General features: G+C 40.3%; 1 protein-coding gene across 4 annotated transcripts in view; it reads right to left on the minus strand.

The window, feature by feature from the left end:
- Nucleotides 1–13,118, minus strand: part of zmym2 (zinc finger, MYM-type 2) — a 152,558-nt gene that overhangs the window by 120,793 nt on the left and 18,647 nt on the right. For all 4 annotated transcript variants that reach the window (XM_072263077.1, XM_072263078.1, XM_072263074.1 and 1 more), the window contains exon 2: nucleotides 9,605–10,692. In XM_072263077.1, the coding sequence (XP_072119178.1) occupies nucleotides 9,605–10,655 (1,051 nt within the window). In that variant the 5' untranslated portion in view covers nucleotides 10,656–10,692. The remainder of the gene's footprint in view (nucleotides 1–9,604; nucleotides 10,693–13,118) is intronic.

Below are 13,118 nucleotides of genomic sequence, written 5' to 3' on the forward strand. Positions count from 1 at the left end.
GTACACTATCCTTCATGAATTTGATAATTTTTCCCAGGATTGTTTTTTTTTGACGCTTGCGTGCGTGCGCGATGTTGGCAGGACGATGTCTTTTTCATACCTTTATAAGGCGCAGAGTGAGAGAGAGAAACTGTGTGGTGCACCATTCCTCACACAGACACTTCACAGTATTTTCCCCTTTATTTTACAAGCTCAAGTTGCGATCTTGAAACTGAACCCGGCATGGATGGAAAGCGTACTTGGGAGCGGACCTGGCTGGGTTCGAACCCGGGAACCTCCGTTCCAGAGCCCAGCCCAGGATTGTTACTTCTGAGCTAAATTTGGATTATAGGCATTGCATTCAATTTCTCGGGGGACAGTAACTAGAAATTTCTGTTATTTCACAAAATTATTTTATTTTATACACAAATTCTATATATTGAGTATTCTTTATTAAAGACAATATTTGTGCACTTTTAAATGAGGTGTGGGAAGAGGAATATCAAAAAACTGCATAATTATAACAAGCACCAGTCATGTGTTTTGCTCCCCGGCTCTCTGGATTTGAGTCTTTTAATCTTCCAGTCTGTAGCACAGAAAGCCCATGTTCCAAACAAGACTACTTTTCTCCCCCAAATAACTCTTTGCTAATTTACTGTAACAATAAAAGTAGACTTGAGTTTTTAACTTTAAGATTGCTTTCCAATTATTGCATTAATTTTTCTATTCAGCTGAAGACACTAGCCTAGAAGTTAGTCTATGCCATTTTTCAAACATTAAAACACGATTGTACATCTCTCCGACACTGTTTAAAATCCTCTAAAATGCAAAATTAGTCCAGCAGTTAAACATGGCATTGATGAACTTCCACTTGTTGCTGTTCCAGAAATAGCAGGTGTCACCTGACCGCTCATCAATCACCCCTTTAAGGCATGGTTACGTAACAGTAGAAACACTCTTCCATCCACTGGACCACACTGCCAACTTCCCAGGTGATTCCCAAAGCCCACAATATGCTCTATGGTTTACAGAAGCGACCCACAAGAAGCTGGCAGATTCCAAGGAGTGTTACCACAGAGACTATCTCGGGCCATTGCCAAGGTCTGGTTATAGTAAATTTCCAAGCATGTCCAAAAAGGACACGTGCAGTCTACTAGACTTTGGGGAAGCCTACAATGTCAGTAAATCTATGGTCTATCTGCTGATGGAGAAAAGAGGTGAAGTTTGGGCTTGAGGACTGACACCATCAACAGCCTGCCTAGCACAATAGGTATCAACAAACTGTAATCCTGTATATGGCATATATCAACAGATGCAGGCCAGAATAATCCTGAGACTAGAAAGCTGAAAGCAAGTGTGACCTGGACTTCAACTGTGAGAATATGACCCATGTTCATGAGCTGGTTATTGAGACTTAATAAGGTGATGTCTACTTTGTATTAACACAGCTTGCTTAACAGTGATTCTCTTGAGAACTCTACACTACAAAACCTGGTAGGTGAGTCGTGTGCTAAGCCTCTGTATTTCTCCTGTGATGTGTTCCCATGGATGATTGGGGTATCAGAGATATTTATGCCTGCCCATGTCATCCAACTCACGCTCAAACACAACTTCTGCATACTCAATATACAGTTACAAACTGCTCTTAAATACTGCTGCCACATTCTGATATTTAACACCAAAATTGCATTCATTTGAATGGAGAAGAAAGGCTGCAAGGGAACAGGAGAAGTTTTAATCACATTTTTTACAACTGCTTTACATAAGTTGTTTCAAGGTATTTTACTTTAAACATTTTTGACAGATGGCTCAGCTGTGTCATTTCGGCCCTAAATGTCACTTCCATGTTCTGAGACCCATAGACCTAGATTTCCCAGTTGGGGGAGGGGGGGGGTTGGAAATACTTCATCCAGCTCCAATTTGGTCATAAAGTTTCTACATTTCAATGAAATTACCTCTCCTTCGAAACTCTTTCATACTCTACATTCCTAAATCTAATTGATAACCCGAAGTTTCTAAAATATACTTCACTGCTCCCCCCCTCCACAAAGCATTATTCCAGTGAAGGTTTGATTTTAAGGAACAAGTATGTATACTCCAGAAGTGGATATACCAAGTCCCTACAGAAAAGTAGTTTTTACTTTGAAAATTCCAATCCTTTAGTTATAAAATGCAAACATACAACTTGCTTTTCTAAATTTTTATGATACCAGCACATTACCTTTGAAATTTATGTATAGAATACAGGCATTTTGGAAGACTAATATCTAACTATATATAAAGTATCCCATCTTTATGATCAAATTGGATAACTTCCCATTTCTCTTTGCTGACCTGGATATTTGATGCTCAAGTTTTGTTTTCTGATACAGACCTCAAGTTTCTGAGGCCCAAACACTGATATCATGAGACCTCACTAACTATAGCCTGTCAACTAAAAATGACCCATTATTCCTCTGCCCTTTTTTTCTACTCAATAAACAACCATTCAACTAGCCACCTGCATCTTATATTTTTATCTGCACATGATCAAATTTCACATAATTGCCTCTCGAGGCACTATATCAAATGCACCTTCAAAATTCTACATTGTCGGTACCCCCAACTATATTTCTGGTTATGGCAGTGGCTAAGTTACCAGACCAGTAAGTAACCCAGAAATCTGGATGTACAATCCTGAGATGCAAGTTCAAATTCTACAGAGCCAGTTGTGGACTTTAAATTAATCTGGAATTGAGAAAAAAAACATGTTTTAGTAACGATGATCATTAAACTACAAGATTGTATGAAAAGCCATCTGGCCTCTCAAGGCAGGAAATCTGTCATCATTTTACCCTGTTGAGCTCAAGCGCAACTCCAGACCTGCAGCAATGTGACTGACTCCAAAACACCCTCGGAAACGAGCAAACAGCCTCCTTTGCTAAAAGCACTACATTAAAAGAAAAACATATTCATCAGGTCTAAACTGGGAAAACCATTACATACACTGGCTAAACACAGTCTTCAGAAAATCATATCCTGCAGACAATGTAAGAATTATTTTTATTTTTAGCTTACCAGAGGTGCAAGTACCTATAATGTCTAGTTGGGAGAGAATAACCTGACATTCTCACATCTAGACCAGCTTTCACAGCATCAGGTCAAACATGGCAATAAAACCTCCTCTTGAATACTACCATCTTTATAAGCCAACTAATTAATCAGTGCACTTCGATGTTGAACAAGACTTACAGCAGGAATAAAGGCCAAGAATATAGTCTGGGTGGGAGACTTTAATGTGCATCACATTAAGAGGCTTGCTACCCCCATCACTAGCTAAACTACTGATCCACTGAAAGCCTTAATTGCCAGAATGCACAAGGAGTTGGCTCTTAACCTTGACCTCACCAAGCCACTTGCTGCAGATGCATCTGTCCATGCCTGTTTTGGCAAAAGTACCCACTATCTAGTCTCATCCTCAAACCAATATAACAGTCCATCATTCTGTATGTGAAAATAATAGTGTTAAACAGCTAACTGGAAGAAGCAATTCCAAAAGCACTCAATAGTGTTAATAATCACCAAGTAAGCTGACACTAAAAGAATAAGCAACACACATAAAAGTTGCTGGTGAATGCAGCAGGCCAGGCAGCATCTCTAGGAAGAGGTGCAGTCGACGTTTCAGGCCGAGACCCTTCGTCAGGACTAACTGAAGGAAGAGTGAGTAAGGGATTTGAAAGTTGGAGGGGGAGGGGGAGATCCAAAATGATAGGAGAAGACAGGAGGGGGAGGGATGGAGCCAAGAGCTGGACAGGTGATTGGCAAAAGGGATATGACAGGATCACGGGACAGGAGGCCCAGGGAGAAAGAAGGGGGGGGGGGGAATCCAGAGGATGGGCAAGGAGTATAGTGAGAGGGACAGAGGGAGAAAAAGGAGAGTGAGAGAGAGAAAGAATGTGCATATATAAACAAATAATGGATGGGGTACGAGGGGGAGGTGGGGCATTAGCAGAAGTTAGAGGTCAATGTTCATGCCATCAGGTTGGAGGCTACCCAGACAGAATATAAGGTGTTGTTCCTCCAACCTGTGTGTGGCTTCATCTTTACAGTAGAGGAGGCCGTGGACAGGCATGTCAGAATGGGAATGGGACATGGAATTAAAATGTGTGGCCACTGGGAGATCCTGCTTTCTCTGGCGGACAGAGCGTAGGTGTTCAGCGAAACGTCCTAACGAAGGTGTTCAGCGAAGTGTCCTGACGAAGGGTCTCAGCCTGAAACGTCGACTGTACCTCTTCCTAGAGATGCTGCCTGGCCTGCTGCGTTCACCAGCAACTTTGATGTGTGTTGCTTGAATTTCCAGCATCTGCAGAATTCCTGTTGTTTGCGTTTTAGAAAAAGGTGGCTGCCCACTTCAAGACAAGATCAAGGCAACATTGAATCTAAAATGGTATCAGAGTCCTAATAAAATTTTAAAAAAGAGGCCAATGAGCATAAAGAAGAAAATGCTCCAGTTGTGGTGGTGGGAGGCCAATCACACCAGCCCTAGAATATTACTGCAAGAGTTCCTGGCAGTATCTCAGGCACAACCATCTTATGATCCTGTGAAATCCTTCCTTTGTAAGATTCAATGGAATGTTCAATTTCATATTCAACTGCTCAGTAAACAAAATAACTATTTCTGCATGGGTGAACCAGACAACCTGCAGGCATGTGTTGACTACTGGCAAATAACATACCACAAATCTGCTGGGTAATGATAATTGCCGACAAATGTAATTAACCACCTGCCCTTTACATTTCAATGGCACTGCTATTATAAAACCATAAACATCGTGGAAGATGATGAAGATTCAATCAATCAGTAGAAACTCACACAGACCAGCCACAATTCAGTGCATAATGTAATCTTTTATCTGGATGGATGAATCTCCAACAATACTCACAGAAGGTCGCTTTCAACTAGTCAAAACGGATACTTAGTTGGCAGCATATCCCCCATCTTTAATATTCTTTCCATCAAATGGCTTCAGTATGTACCACCTTCAAGTGGCACCACTATGCAATTCCAGCAGCACCTCATAACCTGTGATCCCTTGAACCAAAGTGGAAAAGGGGAACAGGTGCATGGGAGAACCATACCCTGCAGGTTTCCAAGTTAAAAACAATCCCGTCTTGGAAACTAATTGCTAGTATTTCTTCATTGCTGAATCTAAATCCTGGAAAATTGTGGGAGCATCTTCACTAGAAGGAATGCAGTATTTCAAAAAAGTTGGCTCACTGTCATCTTTTCAAAGACATGAAGAATCGGTAATAAATGCAAGCCCTGCCAGTGACAGCAACATGCTGAAAACTAAATAAAACAGGCTATACCTCAGCTTTATTTTGCACTTTAACTTCAGAACTTTCACAATGTGCAAACATCATCCTTAATTGCAATTGAAATTTATTTAAAAAGGGAAGGGAGACTAACCAAATCTTTAACCTCTAAATACCACCCAGTATGTCATTACAAATAGGTCTGGCTAATCATGATGCAATACTGCAAAACAAAAGCGCCCCGTATTTCTTCAAGTTCATATCAAATACAGACAATGACATAAGCTCTTTTTGGACAACTCTTAAAGAATGAAACTAATAGAGAAAATAGCCAGGAATCCATTGTTTATTTGGGACACGATGCTGCTCAATTTGGACAGGACACTGTTGTCAAATAGTTTCTAACTAGTGTTATTTCTAACAGTGTGTGGACATTAGACACCACATTGTGCTTAGAGTGACCAATTTTAAAAAAGCGTCAGTTATGTGAGTTTGTGTTCAAAAAGCAGTGATTTTTTTCACTGATGGCGAGAAACAAGCAGTAAGACAATTCGGACAACACACATAAAAGTTGCTGGTGAACGCAGCAGGCCAGGCAGCATCTCTAGGAAGAGGTGCAGTCGACGTTTCACCAGCAACTTTTATGTGTGTTGCTTGAATTTCTAGCATCTGCAGAATTCCCGCTGTTTGCGTTTTTAAAGACAATTCAGAACTGTTTTGCTCCTGAAGTTTCAAACATTCCTGCTTGGAGATGTCCAAAATAGCTGGGAGTGAAAATGAAACAATTTCACTATTTCAACAAGCTGGGAACGATGAAGTTGAAGGTAATCAAATTTGAAGGCAATCATCTTGAATGTTATAATAAAAATTAAGATTTGGAGGATGCAATTGTCGAAAGCATTACACAAAGGCAGTCCATTATCTGCACTAGGTACTTGCGCTGATTTTGTTCATTTACTGTCAATCAAGAGAACACCACAGTGTACACTGGATGAATTCCTCTATCAATAACTACGAACTAACTGTAGTAGTATTGGTGGTGTTCTAACTTGTTCTATATTTCATTTAAATACATAATTTGTCACTCAAATGGTAATTTGCCTTTTTTATACCTTTCTTAACTTTTGCAGGAAAATTTGAAGCAGCTGCATGTGTCCCAATTAACTAGTATCCACTGTACATATATCCTGCGGCCACACCTCTATCACAGTTTAAATTTCTCCCCCAATATGAATTATGTCCACATTTTTTGATGAACACTGACAAGTCATGACTTATGACACACTGCCTCAATTTGCTATGAACTCACAATTCAGTATTTATTACTGCTGCATTCATTTGCTCTAAACAACTCTCATTTCTCTGCTTTGTTAAAAATTTGCCAAAAAGTGACACGTGAGTTTCAAAATTCCATCTCAAATTTAAAACACTCCATCAGGCTCCAGCTACAGGAAAACACATCATAAATATGTTAGTATTTAATTGCTAGAGATTGTGCTTTTGTTTGTCACGGATTCTTTTTTGCTTGCTTTGCTGTTTTCTGAATATAAGGATGTTTCTGCAAGACGCGCTGTTTGTTATCATTTTGTTGCGGTTTTGCCAGCAAGTCTACTGTCAAGAGTTTGAGACCATTGATCTTGACACACTAAGTTAATTCCACTAAAGTAACTGAGAAATTAAAAAAATATAAAAATAAAGTTAACTACACCAATATTAAACATGAAATTACCATTTTTTGGGTAAAATTAATCTGGTTCATTGAAGTCCTTCTAGAAGGAAACCTGTCATCCTTACCTGATCTGGCCTAATTGCAACTCCAGACCAACCAACCTGATTACCTATTTAGACAATAGACAATAGGTGCAGGAGTAGGCCATTCAGCCCTTCGAGCCAGCACCACCATTCACTGTAATCATGGCTGATCATCCACAATCAGTACCCTTTTCCTGCCTTCTCCCCATATCCCTTCACTCTGCTATCTTTAAGAGCTCTATCTAACTCTTTCTTGAAAGAATCCAGAGAATTGGCCTCCACTGCCCTCTGAGGCAGAGCATTCTAGTTTAGTCAAGGCAATCAGGGATAAAAAATAAATGTGGCAATCCCAGTAAAACCCACATATTATCAGCAAATAACCCTTCTCCAATTTATTGACTGTCACTGATCAATGAACAATCTGTCCAATGGAAGCATGTTAACTATGAAGCATTTCAATTTGCACAAAGCTGCAGGATCTTACTATCAAGAATAACTATCTCAGATTAATGATAAAAATGAGTTAAAACCAAAATTTTAATATCTCTATTGTCTCACAAACACTTCTCAGAGCCGTCAAGACCCAACTTCTACTTCATAGCAGAATGTTACATTTTTGAATTTTAAATACCTTTTTATGAATACAGTGTCAGACTTGGCAGAATACTACAACCACAAGCTCGCAGGGCTAGCCATATATTTATTACCCATTCCATACATGCTTGCTGATCAGTCTCAGTTTACGAAGATATTCAAATTTGATTTGAACTTTGTCTTATCTTCCATCATAAGCCTTTAATGGACTCATGGAATCTGTCGTTACATAAACACGAGATTCTGCAAACACTAGAAATTCAGGGCAACACACAAAATGCTGGAGGAACTCAGCAGCATCTACAGAAGGGAATAAGTAGTTGACATTTCAGGCTGAGACCCTTCCTAAGTGTTGGAAAGAAAGAGGGAAGAAGCCAGAGTAAGTTGGGGAAAAAGGAATCAGTACAAGCTGGCAGTTGATGAAGCAGTCCCTCAAATCTATAGTGATTTTCACCAACGTAGAGGATGCCACATCAGAAGCACTGGATACAGTCGGTCTGTCAAGACTGGGGGAGCATTTTGTCACCAATCACCTTCCAGCATGTACTCCTACTCCTCCACTGAGGAATTATTATATGCAGAATTAAAAGGGCTAAAACCTAACTGACTTATTGACAACTTGACAAGTCGTGCTGTGAGAATAATGTATGAACAAACAAGTGTTTGTTGTATGAGAAAGTTTCTTGGTCTACCCTTATCAAAATGTGGTAACAATGTATATCAACAGCTCCACACAGTATTCTGGGCTGTTGTTAGTATTCTTAGTATTATTAGTGTTGTTAGTATTATGTATGTTGCTAGTATTCTGGGCTCACTTGGCTGCAGATTTTCCCAAGCTCGGTGAGCAAGGACTCTGTTTTGTCAACTGAGAATACAAGCTTGCTAATAACCAGTATGTACTTCTAAGTAAACTGTGTTTGACAGTTACTCCCTGGGCCTGAACCTAAAGGCCTCTGGTAGAGAGGCAGATTGACACCACCACCTTCTTATTCAGGCCTCTTCACCCTTCCTTTCTAGTCCTGATGAAGGACCTCAGCCTGAAACGCCAACTGCTCATTCCCCTCCACAGATGCCATCTGATCTGCTGAGTTCCTCCAGCATTTTCTGTCTGTCCTTCAACATCAAGCGATTTGCCAGAAACTTAAGAGCATTTGATTTGTTCACCCTTCGCCCTTTACAATGTCCTATTAAACACTCAAGATGTTTTTCTCCTAGCCTATATTCCACATAATGTGTTCAATATTTATCATTTCTCATCCCTTATAAATCAACATTCAGGATGCAACTCCCAAAAAATAACAACCATCTGGTACATTTGTGTGAATGGCGGGGTGGGGATACATCTCTACCAAAGGAAGTATAAGGCACTCTCTCCCTCTGCTTGCCTACAGATTGCCATTGGGCAAGGTGTAGCACCTGCTTAGCACTCCCTGCGCCCCCCCCCATATCAGGGTCATGTGAACCCATGGGAGCAGGTGGTGGATGGTCGTATGAGCAGCTGGTGCATATTGCAAGTCCTGGTTATGCTACCATTGATGCTAAGTAGACAGTCTCTGAAGAGTATTGATAACAGCTGGGGTCACCTATCTTGCAAAGACACTGTCCAGAAGGTGGCAATGGCAAACTACTTCTGTAGAAAGATTTATGAAGAACAACCACAGTCATCAGCACAAAATGATAATGAAGGTGCATTCTTGTCATCTACTGGGAACATTTGACTTTTCCTAACCATCATCAATTTCCATCTACCCTCCTCATTTTCCGTCTTCTGAAACATTTAACTCCAAAAGCCCCATGTAAATGCAATCAACCACAATTCTCTCATCTTGCTTGTTATGAATATTCCATTTGGTTCTACCTTTGAAGGAACTTCAATTGTGTATTAAGCCCAGTTATAACCGCTGAAAGGGATCTTTAACAATTCATGATTCAAGTATTTCAGTTGTTCATCTGGGAACACACATTTATTTTACAAAGTACTTACCAAGTTTGTGTTGCGATGTCAAAAGAACAGATTCTCCATTATGAAATCCATCTCCAGCACCTTCTATACTATCCAAGTTAGAAGCTCCCACGCCAGTTTGAAAAACTTGTTTCTGAACTCCTTCATTAACCCCTTCAAATTTCTGATCTTGAAGGGATGTTACATTGCAAATCATTAAATTTAAATCCATTCCCCCAGAACGCTGTGTTGGTGGTTCATTCATGACTGGCTTTGAACTGGCATCCAAAGTTGTGACACAGGTTATCTGTATCTCAGAGTCAGGCTCAGTACTTATACCACGATTTAATGCTTCGCCACCATTTGTTGACAAAGTATTCTCTCTCCTGGGATTTGAAAGCAAAGTTGTATGCAAGGAATGGCATTCATTCAGATTAACTTCTTTTATTCCTGTTCTACCATCCCAATTTGAATTGTTATTCTCCAGATTTGAAGTACAAAATAAACTCTGATTATCAACATATTGGACATCAATATTACGTAAACCAACTTTTTGACCGCCCAAGTCGGATGATGAAAAATCAAGTTCAGTGGGTTCCCCAAATCCATTTCTTTCATCACATCTTCCAGTTGTGCTAACATTGCCCACTTTCCCTAGGTCAGGGTTTCCTTCTTCTTCATCATCAATTATGATAGGTTCCACTGAAGACACAAAATCTTTTCCTATTGGTGGCAGTGATGGATTTATTTCACTTCCTATAGATTCTGGATTTTGAAACACTGTGAGTGAGACATTGCTTTTATTTACTTGTGAGGTTGTACTACAATTTGTAGATAAGGAAGGTTCAATGAAAACAACATCATCATCGTCTTCACCATCCTTCTGATTCTGGGAACGGGTTATGCTGCCTTCCACTGGTTTCCACCGGGAGTTGGCAGAGTTAGCTTTGAGAAGATTGCTCAAATTTTGAGAGCCATCAAAAGTCATGGCTGAATTTGAAACTGCAGCTGACATATGAAGGTCACCATGCACTCCTCCAATTCCAAAGTATTTCTGTTGATTTATATAATTGTCTTCTGGTGCTGATGTCATAGTTACAGCTTCTCAATGTTCATGTCTCAAATTTCAGCTGTATTAAAAAAAATAAATAATGTTATTTTTTATACTGGAAGGAACTACCCACACATAGTTTTAAATTAAAATAGTTAAAACCAGAAATTACCAATCTCTAACCAAATTTATTAATTTACCATCCAGAAAAATATATATTAAATAAAACACCATGAAAAATTAGAAAATCTCCCCCCCAATAACATTTTATAAGGGTTAAACAAGAACCTGTATGTTAGAAAGAAGAAGGAATCCCAAAAGTTTAGCAAAGTCTTTGACAAAGTCATCATGGTAGGCTAGTCTGGAAGATTAGATCACATAGGATCCAGGATGAGTTAGTTAAGTGGATACAAAATTATCTTGCTGGTGTAAGTCAGAGGGTGGTAGAGAAGGGTTGCTTTTCTGTTTAGAGGCCTGTGACCAGCAAGGTGCCAGAGGAACTGTCAATCATATTAATAATCTGGATGAGAATTTGCAAGGCAAGTTTGCAGATGATACCAAATTTAGTGGTATAATGGACAGTGAAGTTCATTGAAGAATATTGCAATAGCATCTAGAATATATCAACTGAGAAATTAGGTCAAAGTATGACAGATGGAACTTAACTCAGACAAGTGCAAAGTGCTACATTTTGGAAAGTAAAACCAAGGCAAGACTTACACAATAAATGGCAGGGCCCCGAAGGTTGTACCCCAGACGGACCTATTGTGCAAGGGCAAAAATACACAGCTCCCTGAAAATGGCATTACAGGTGGACAGTCTAGTAAAGAAGGCATTTGCCACACTTGGCTTTGTCGGTCCAGGCACTGAGTATAAGAGTCAGAACATCATGTTACTATTGCACAGGATGCTGGTGAAACCACACCTGTGTGCCATTCTAACCACTGAACTATAGGAAAGATATGATTATGCTAGAGATATTTGGACAGTGAAAATGCATGCAGAAGAGCATTCTTCACTGACTACATTCTGCATTCAATACTATCATGCCCTCAAAACTAATCAATAAGCTTCAAGACTTAGGCCTCAATACCTCCTGTTGCAACTGGATTCTCAATTTCCCTACTTGCAGACCCCAGTCAGTTCGGATTGGCACTAACATCTCCACAATCACCATCAGCAGAGGTACACCTCAAGGCTGTTTGCTTAGTCTCTTGCTCTACTCACTTTACACTTACGACTGTGAGCACAGCTCTAATACCATATTTAAGTTTGCTGGCTATTGTTGACCAAACCAAAGGTGGTGACGAATCAGCAAATTGAAACTCTGGCTGAACGGTGCCAGAACAATATACTCTCACTCAATGTCAGCATGACCAAAGAGCTGATTATTGAGTGCAGGAGGAGGAAACCCGAGGTCCATGAGTCAGTCCTCATTGGGGGATCAGAGTGGAGAGGGTCAGCAACTTTAAATTCAGTGGTATTATCATTTCAGAGGATTTGTCCTGGGACAGTAAGTAAGTGCCATTACAAAGAAGGTATGATAATGCCGCTACTTTCTTAGAAGTATTTATTATTATTTAGTCAGTCAAGTCCTGATCTTCAAACCAATCAGCCCGAGGAACCAATGAATTACCCTTTGCGATGTTTGCCAGTTCCAACAAGATCCTACTAGACCTGACACATTCCCCTTCACCCCCATCCCCTTTCAGTATTTCTCTCCATCCCAGAACATGCCTTGTGCTTTTTTAAATTAACTTATTTTATTCATGTAACCTGCCATTTACAACTAAAGGAGAGGAGAAGATGGTGGCGCGATGCAGCTGGCAGCGGCCACTCCGGTGGTGATGTCTGTTATTTGTCAAGTAGGGGACCGTGCACAATTCTGATTTGATGGAGACGGACGTGAGAGCATGGAGGAACATCTGGAGAAACTTCTGAAATGCCCGCTTCGCTGCTGCTGCTACTGTGCGATCCGGAATCTCCGGAGAAGCCCGAGTCCTCGGCTTTGCTTGTTGCTCAGCAGCCGGGGTGGGGGTCAAAGTGCTCAGCAGAGGATGGTGCACGGAGAGGCTGTATTGGAGGGGCTGGTCAGAGGCTCGAAGTTTTCGGACAGACTCAGAGTCGGCTGTAGTCGACTGCTTCCAATGCATCGGCAAGTTGTCGGCACTTGGAAGATCATGGCAGGGAGAGTTTCTCTCTTCTACCATCTGCGTGAGATTATGAGTTGATCGGGGACTTTGAGACTTTTTTTTACCGTGCCCATGGTCTGCTCTTTTATTAAATTATGGTATTGCTTTGCATTGTTGTAACTATATGTTATAATTATATGATTTTGTCAGTTTTAGTCTTGGTTTGTCCTTTTTTTGTGATATCATTCTGGAGGAACATTGTATCATTTTTTAATGCATGCATGTCTAAATGACAATAAACGAGGACTGAGTGTCTTCATAATCTAATCTAATGCTGTTAACTGCTCTCCTTTTGCCAAGTTAACTCACCGTA

Source organism: Mobula birostris, chromosome 7 (genome assembly GCF_030028105.1).
Source record: "Mobula birostris isolate sMobBir1 chromosome 7, sMobBir1.hap1, whole genome shotgun sequence".
Taxonomy (NCBI): Eukaryota; Metazoa; Chordata; class Chondrichthyes; order Myliobatiformes; family Myliobatidae; genus Mobula; species Mobula birostris.